Here is an 8,911-nt window from a genome sequence, read left to right on the forward strand (position 1 = left end):
CTCCCACCCCACCCCCACCCTACTTAAAAAAAAAAAAAAAAAAACCCGCAATGGAAAAAAAGTAATCCGATTTCTGTCTTCAAAATGCGATAAACCAGGACTCCAAAGGGGATGTAACACCATTAATGGACTTGTACAAACCATCCTGTGCAGTTTACAACAAAAGGAAGGTAATATGGTTCAAGAAAATATCTTCCAAAACATTTTTATGAATTAAATTTCCTGAATTTGTGACTAGGTGGAAGAGGTATTGCAGAACCGCCCAGCTGCCATTTCCATATAGGATGGGCCTTGTGAGGAGGTTGGGAATCCTTAGTGGTGTTTAAAGAATACGCTGGCCACAAATCCCCATCTTTCCCAATAATGAGTGATGGTGGACAAGGAAAATTTGCCATGAAATTAAACGGCCTTTTCACTGCTGATGCTACATTGCTGGCTACCTTTTTGCGTCTGTTTATAACTGTAAAGTCATCCAGTGTTCCTTCATGTGTCTCAGTTTTACCTGTAGGACGAGGGCTTCTAGCTGATTTCAAATTTGGTTTGACTGGAGGAGTCTGAAGGACAGGTCGTTTTCCCAGTACTAGTGTTCGGTAATTTTTTCTCACCCTGGCACCAAATTTATATTCCCCATCCTCAGGTTTTGGAGAACCTAAAGTGCATGAAAGGCCCTGACTCTGAGCCAGTGGATTTAAGGAAGGAGTTTCTTTCTCAGGGCATGCAAAACCTTCCTTGGCTGTGGTTAACAAGGCGTCCTCCTCTTTATTTTCAGTCACACTGTAAAACTCACCCTTTGTATCATTGCACTCGCACTTTAGCTTATTTGTAACAAGATCAGGTTCATATTCTTCATTAGCACTACTGTCTTCTACTTTGATTTTAATATTGTGCAGAAATGACAATGTCTTGTCGCCTGTGTCAGTGCACAGATTCTCCACTTTAGTTGCTCCTAGTGTTGCTGCATCCACTCCAGGGTCAGTTTGTGAAGAGGGCAAATCCGTAGCAAATTCAGGACAATGAGGGATTTTGGAATCTTTTTCTGAATTTGCTGCTGCTCCTGAAGAATCATTATTTAAGAACCTAGCAGCTATTGTGTTGTTATCTGCACAGTGTGTAGTAGGAGTAGCTTGTAGGCATTTCCTAGCCTCTCCGAGTATTCTTTGTTGTGGAAATGCATTGTTTGTCTTTGGGCTAGGTGAAGAGGCCCCCTCTGCCAGGCAGTTAATTGTCAGGTCAGTTCTCTTTACAGTACTGGAAATTTCAGAGTGTGGGAATGTAATCTCAGATACCCTATCGTTCCTTATCTCTGGGAAACAACTCCCCAGGCTGGCCGGGCAGTACACTGGAGACGCTTTGGGGGCCCAACTCTGCAGATTCCACTCCTCTGGCGACTCCGCTTTGACACTACTCTTGAGGTCGGGAAGTCTGCCGGCATCCTCGAAAGCAGCGGGTTTGGTTGCAGCGGCAGCGGAGGCCAGATGGTACAAGAAGTTGGCCTGCGCCTGCACGCTGGGAGGCTTGCAGAAACTGGTGCGCCTGAAACGGATGCTCTGCACTGACACTTGGCTGGAGCCGGAGCTGGAGTCTGACTCGGTGGACGAGTCCTCCTCCTCCGAGCTGACTTCACTGGAATCCGAGGCCCCACTGCCCCCCTCTTCCTCCTCCTCCTCCTCTTCCTCCTCCTCTCCTTCCTCCTCCTCTTCCTCCGAGGACACAGAGTTGCTGGAACTGGACAAACTGGAGCCAAAATCCGAGTCGTTGGCTGCATGGTCCGAATAGGAACTGGACTCGGAATCGCTGCTACAGCTCTCGGGAAAGCTGCCTAGATGGGGCTGCGGCCGGTGGTGGTGAGGGGGGTGGTGATTCGGTTGCGGCTGCTGGGCCCGGTGGTGGTGGTGGTGGTGATGGTGGTGGTGGTGGTGATGGTGGTGGTGGGGAGGCGGGCAGAAGTTGTTGACCAGATGAAACCTCTCCAGGCAAGTGGCACCGGCAGCTGCCGCCGCCGCCGCCGCGGCGGCCGCCGCCGCCGCCGCCTTGGCTTTGTAGGATCTGGGCAGCAGCAGCAAGCGCCGAGCGCCAGCGTGGGGCGCGAGCAGGCAGTCCTTGGAGCCCCCGCGCTTGCGCTTGCACCGGTAGGTCAGGTTCACCGGGCCTCCGGCTCCCGCCGCCGCCTTGGGCTGGGGCCCAGCAGCCGACGCCTGGTAGTAGGCGGCGGCTGCGGCTGCGGCAGCGGCGGCGGCTGCGGCAGCAGCCGCAGCGGCCGGATGCTTGCTGCACAGAAGGCTCCGAAAATAAGCAGGGTCCGAGTGAAAGGCGACGTAGTTTCCCTGGAGCGGGGCAGTTTCATAGTTTAGAGGGGGTTTGCAAGGCGAGCGTACGATTTCCGGGTAGTGCGAGCCCGGGTATTTGCTAAAAATCTGAGGTAGATGGGCGGCAGGGCGCGCGGCGGCGGCGCCGGGGCGCTGGGACTGCGCGCTGATTGGCAGGGGCCGCGCGGCTCCGCTCAGGCCCCGCCAAAGTTGGTGCTTGTCCTTCCAAAACCCCGGGCGGGGGCTGGCGGCGGCGGCGCGCTCTGGCGGCGGCGCCTTTGTGACCAGGGCCCGGCCGGCCCTCCTGCGCTTGGTCTTGAGGACACGCTCGGTTTTGCAGGAGGTGTAGAGCGCTTCCACGTCTTCCCGGGAGATGAGCGTGCATTTGGCGGCATGGAAGGCGATGCTGTTGATTGCCTTGAGTTTCCTCAACTCTTCCAGATCGCAGTGGTGCTTTTTCACTTTTAGATGATCCATGCGCTTGTGCACGGTCGTCCTCGGGATGTTTTTCAGCAGATCTGTGAAGACTTGGGAGAGGGCAAACATTTGCTTTCCTTTAATGATGAGGTAGCCGAGCCTCACGCCATCCACCTCTTCAAAACCTGACTTCAGGTCTCCCATCTCGGGCACTAAATGATCCCCACCATTTGCAGTAAATATATACGTGACGCATACATACACATGTATGTATGTTAATCCTCCGCCAGATGCTGCGTGTGTCTCAAGGCATCCTGCTAATAAAATAACAAAGACTGTTATTCCCGGCGAAGGGAGTGCCAAATTGTAGGCAAAATTATTGGGGGTAAAAACCCCATGAAATTACACTGACTTGATTCTTGCTTTTTTTTTCTTTTTCGTTTTTTTTTTAAAAAGAGGGAAAAAACCATCCGGTTCCTGATCTGCCAGTGTGTTGCTCTGAGTCCTCGATGCAGATCAGTACCTGGGCCCCTCTATTCCTTCTCCATTGGAGCACTATGATAATGGAATGTGAAGGGAGAAAGAGAAAAGAAATGCAGCTGCTATTCCCGCCGCTGCTTTAGCTACAAATAAAATGACAGAGTGAAGTGAGCTCGTCCGGAGACACCTTCATCAATTAATTCCCCTAAAGCCAACGCTGATTGGACACTCCTGACAGGTGATGCAATAAAAATTGATATTCCACCCCTTCCCCCCAAAATCTCCTACTAATTAGCATACCCTTATACTGCCACCTCCCCTCCCAAAGTAAATAATACAGTCGGTATATAAATCTTTCCATTAAACTATCGGAGCTCAGAAACAGCCTGACTCACAGACTTCATCAGAAGCAGTGTGTGTAGGCTTAAAAAAAAAAAAAAGTATATTCCCCTTTAAAGAAATATTGCCTATTTTTGCTTTATTTGCACTTTACCGATACAGCTATTATCCTTTCAAAGAAAAGCATTTTTAAAACATTATCAAGTCCAAATAGATATACCCCACCCACTTTTCCTTTGGAAAATGGAGCTTAAGCGAAAATGTGCAGAATAGCCTGGTATTTCCCTTATGGGAGTGGGGAAGGAGACCGGCTCCGAGCTCCAAAGTTAAACCGCGCGGTGAACCCCCCCACCCCAGTACAGACTTACGTTTGGAATTTCTCTCGATTTTCCTTATTTTTTCCCCCCTGAAATGCCTTTTTACAACCAGAAACAAAGTTATTTAACCAAGGAAACAGTTCAAGGCTCCAGCTCCGAAACAGTGTAACAATTCAACTGGATTTCGGTTTTCTGCTGGGGGGTGGGGTGGGGAGGAGGTAGTTTCACGTCAGACCCATAACAAAGCATAGATAAGCCAGAAATGTGTACACTTTTCACAATTAACCAGGCTGGATTGTAGGCGGGATGTCCAAGAGTCCCCAACACAGCCTTTGCCACGGTCCTGTTCACAACAGATCAGAATTCCAGGGAACAGATTGCTTCCTTCTGCAGCAAAGAAAAATGTAAAACGCCCAAGGTGCTTCCAGAGGTTTTACGTAACAACAATGAAAAGAAAGTGCTGATGTAAGTTGCAGGCTATTTCATTGGTCTGTGATGCTTTTGGTTGGTAGTTTAGGTGAATCTTCCACAACTCCCATTTTTTCCATGAAAGCCAAGCATCTGCTTCAACAAAATCACTTTGGATGAATATCAATATGGTTTAACCTCTTCTTAGTCAAATCAAGGCATAGTTTGCTGTTTTCAAAGATGTCCAAAATATTGCCAAAAGACAGCAAGGTTCTTTCCACTTTTATTACCAGGATCCCAAGACGGCTTGTTGGCTGCTTTGCAAAATTTGGCAAAATCTTCTTAACTGTTCGGTGTTTGTAACTACAGCACAAATGCAACTCAGGCATTTATGTTTCCTTCTTCCTCCAAAAATAGACACATCCGTGTGGTTAAAGAATAAACGGATATTTCTGAGCCTGCAAGAAAAAAAAATTGCTCAATAATTTCTTTTTTCACATTCAAAAGTTCCAGGTTCCCTGCTCTGGTCTGGCTAACAGGAGTAGGTATGGCAAACAAACAAACAACCAAACACAAACACCAAAACCAAATCAGGAATCAGACACAAAAAGGTAGTTTGCTTGACAAGATGAAATCTCAGCCATAGTTCCCCACCCCCACCCTTCATCTTCCTTGTAATTTCCCAGGAATTTTGAAGAGAATTGGGAATTTCAAGAAGTACATCCGGAAATTAAGGAAGTCTATTTAAGAGAGTCTGTAACTCAGGAGGTTGGGATTTGAAAAGTCAGCCCTGGACTACTGTTGCACTCAGCACAGATGTAATCGCCGCTCTTCAACTTAATCAATGTGTGTACAAACCGAGATGTCTAGTTCTTGCCTTTGAAATCTAAGGCTAGCATTTCCATCCAAGAAATCAGAGCTACAGCAAATTACATTTTTGTCCCTTGAATGAGGGAAGGATCATTGAATGGATCTCGTGATATTTCAGGCTTTAAACGTAACCGAGAGGCAGCAATGAACAATGCCTCGTCACAGCTAATACCATCCACCGAGTTGGCTTTCTTTTGCATCTGGATCTATCACACCACGTTTTTCTCTTTCACTTTCACAGGAGGCAAAATGCACAAGGTTTAAACAGAAAGCGAAGTTTCCAGGAATATCAGATGGTGGTGTTTGTTTTTTAAAATAGAATGACCAGAGTCTATTGCCAGGGAAAATCATGTCGTTTTAAAATTCCTCCTGATGCACTTATATACTGCCAGCCCTCTCCCTCCCACCCACCCCCGCCCATTCTCCCCTCCCCCAGCTTTAAGATTTAGACCAGAGTCAAACAGCTAAGAAATAGTAAACTCAAAAAGGCCTTTGAGAAGACATTACAAAAGATTGGCGAGAGCGTCATTTTTTTAGGGGGAGGGCAGGTAGTTTTAGTTGTTCTTGATTCTTGTTTAGATACACACACACACACACACACACACACACACACACACTCCTATTGCTCCTGCACATAGTAACGTGATTTAGTAACCATTTCAAATTTACCTTCTTCTTTCCCTTCCTCTCTTTCCACCTTTAAATTACTGGCAATATATGTGGCTTTCAAAACTAATAGAATATTAAATATTTTCTTAAACTGTAGGTATTAATTTGTTGAGGGCAATTAGAGAAAAATAAAGACTAGGCAATTTGGGAAATGTGTCTACATATACTATTTATGCAGTGTCTCTGTATGTGCACTCAGACACCTTTACACTTATACATTTTTAATACTCCTATTACACATCTTTTTTTCTTGTCTAACACATTCTTTTGTTCCTTTAACTTCCTATCATTTGTGTATGTGTGTGTGTGTGTGTGTGTGTGTGTGTGAAGGCTCTAGCACTGGTGCTCCTGCATGTACATACACACACACACACACACACACACACACAGAATGTGACAGACAGCTTTCTTGTGGCCATCAGCACAAGTAGCATATCCGGGGTCTTCTCCAGGCACATTGGGGGTCGATCCCGATAAAAAGATCTAGCAGAGGCCCCTGAGCGCTCACACATGAAAGGCAGGGGACTTTAAGATGGATTTGCATGCACACCGGGGATTTCAATCAATAGCTACCAACATTTATGGCTTAGATTATTAATGCGAAAGCTGGCCAAAAGAATGGGGATGAAAAATTAAAGGTGTCTGTTATCAATTATGCTTAAAGTTATGCAATAATTTACTTACTTTGCCTGGGTGTGCAGATCCAGATGTATAAAATACTATTCTTCAAAAGCCAGGGGTTTTCTTTGATAAATTTGTTGACCATGTCAGCTCTACAATCAAAGATGAACCCAATTCAGATGATGGACTGTATTCAAATTCTTTTTAAAGAAAGAATATATCAACTTCTATGTTTCTATAATGCATGTGTATAGGTGGATGAATATGCCCAAATTAACATTTATGTATGTATTATGTGTGTGTGTGTATACACACACACACACACACACACACATATATATATATATAGATATATATATATATATATATCCATCTCTGTAAGTCCAGGGTTTTATTGTGAATTTAGGCATGTATGCGATATGCATTGAGTTTGTCAATTAAATATGATCCTTTACTCAGTAAGGAATGCATAATCTACATGTTATTCTAAAAAGTATTTTAGTTTTAAAACAAAGCTGCTTACTCAAGGAAAATCCTCTGTAGCAAATACAGATTTAAATATATTCTTAATGTCCACTTACTTCTGCATTTACTGTAAAAAAATCAGCACTTTCAGTTTTTAAAGTGATGGACTATGAAGATCTGAACATATTTGTCTTTACTTATCCCATATGAATGTGCTAAATTTACCTTCAGATGCTCTATTTTGATTTATTTTCACTGTATTTTATGTTTAAATACCATAGCAATTCAGTCTGACCTCTTTCCTCTGGAGCGAAGTAATGCACACGGCATTTACAGTCTTTTAAATGGTTAGCTGGGAAATGCAATAGCAATTTGCAGGAGTAGTTTACTAATGGGGAAAGTTCTTTTGAAAACCTGAAGGAAAACCTAAGAGTACTTTTGCATTTCTACACTACAACTGTCATATAATTAAAGTATTGAAGAGCATTAAAATAATCCTTTTCCTTCCAAGCTCTCTCACCCATACATACATAATTTAAATGAGGATCACCCCCCCACCCCTACCACCTAACTCTTCACCATATACATTTGTTTTAGTGATTGCTGGGCATATTTTGTTCAAAGTGAATTCAGACAGAAAAGAATAAGGAACATCTCAAAGGCCTCAACAATGTAAGTATACTGGTTAGAAGAATAAAAGAAATCCCTTATTAGTAACTAAAGGTATGTATAATATTTACAATATGAAGTCTAAAATAATAATAAAGTCTCATATAGTTGAATTAGTGGAGCATACAGGACAATAAAATCTCAACAGTTTCTTGGTTAAACTTATCTAATATCACACCTATACTTTTGGGAGAGGAAAATGGGAATGGACGAAGATGAAATGGCTAAAATGAAGAATAACTTAAATTATAATTTGATATATTTTCCTTAATTTTTTTTTTTTTGGTCTCATTCAAACATATCAGGGGCAAGTCTTTCAAAGGGGGCCATCCTTCTGTTCTTAGCCATTTAAAAATCCTGTTCTTAACAGAAGTTTGGGACACAGAGTATATGCCATGTTGTCTACTGACCCATAATCAAAATGCAGTGACCTTCTACCCTTTTTTTGCCCCCTGACCCATCTTGAATTCAATGCAGCCTTTATAAATTTGCAAATCCTTGGAGGTAAAGGGGTTTTGTGAGGCTTTGTTCTGAAAAAGCCCTAAGAGTATGCTTTCTAAATGAGACAAAGGTAAAGCAGGAAACCCTAGTGGATGAGATTTTACACAGGTGAGCAATAGGCAACTCTTCAGATAACATATATTGCAAGGTAAAAAGCAGTTATAAACAGGAGACAAGGAGGTTATGGATTGCATCAAATTAGAGTGTGGTACAAATTACTTTCATGATGTAAGAAATGGTTAGGCCACAATCTTCCTGCTTTTCTCATCTCAAGGGCTGTGGGGGACCCTAGTGACCAAGGAAGGAATGGGGGTAGGGGGAATCTGTGAGGGAGGGAGGGAAGAAAGGAAAGAAAGAAAGGAGTGAGACCTGATATGATCTGCAGGCACATTTCCTTATCTTTCCTGCTATCAGCCAGTTTAAAGGACACCATAATTATGATGGTGATAAAACAATGCCTGCTTATGTGTGCTGAATAAATAAAGAATGTTTACAGCTCAAGAATCTTTTAATTCCAATTAAATACTATCAAAGAAAAACCACTTTTCCTACTGCAACCGCCTTTCCCCCAATTATCTTGTTTGTTGCAATATTTTCTTATGAGACACAAGGACCTTTCACAATTGATCCTGAATGCAGGGAGAAAAATCAGAGAAAGTAGAGTTCGACCTTTATATATTAAATAATACACAAATCTCAAGAACAACCATTTATTTGGGTTGCCCCAGTTTGTGTTTATTTTACACGAAGGCCACATGTGTAGAGACTGAAGTGATGACACTAAGTGTTGAGGCCTACCTATGGACTGCTGGAGCCATGCTGAGCTCCTGAGCACCCAGGAGGGGAGAA

General features: G+C 43.7%; 1 protein-coding gene across 1 annotated transcript; it reads right to left on the reverse strand.

Annotated features, from left to right (window-relative positions):
* Positions 1–206: 206 nt before the first annotated feature.
* On the reverse strand, positions 207–2,927 carry Skida1 (SKI/DACH domain containing 1). Its single transcript, XM_026402371.2, has one exon. The coding sequence runs from the start codon at positions 2,925–2,927 to the stop codon at positions 207–209; it is 2,721 nt and encodes a 906-aa protein (XP_026258156.1).
* Between the last annotated feature and the right edge of the window lie 5,984 nt (positions 2,928–8,911).

Source organism: Urocitellus parryii, chromosome 9 (genome assembly GCF_045843805.1).
Source record: "Urocitellus parryii isolate mUroPar1 chromosome 9, mUroPar1.hap1, whole genome shotgun sequence".
Lineage (NCBI taxonomy): Eukaryota > Metazoa > Chordata > Mammalia > Rodentia > Sciuridae > Urocitellus > Urocitellus parryii.

Coding starts and splice junctions, on each gene's coding strand:
- Skida1 (XM_026402371.2), bottom strand. CDS start 2,927: ATGGGAGACCTGAAGTCAGGTTTTGAAGAGGTGGATGGCGTGAGGCTC.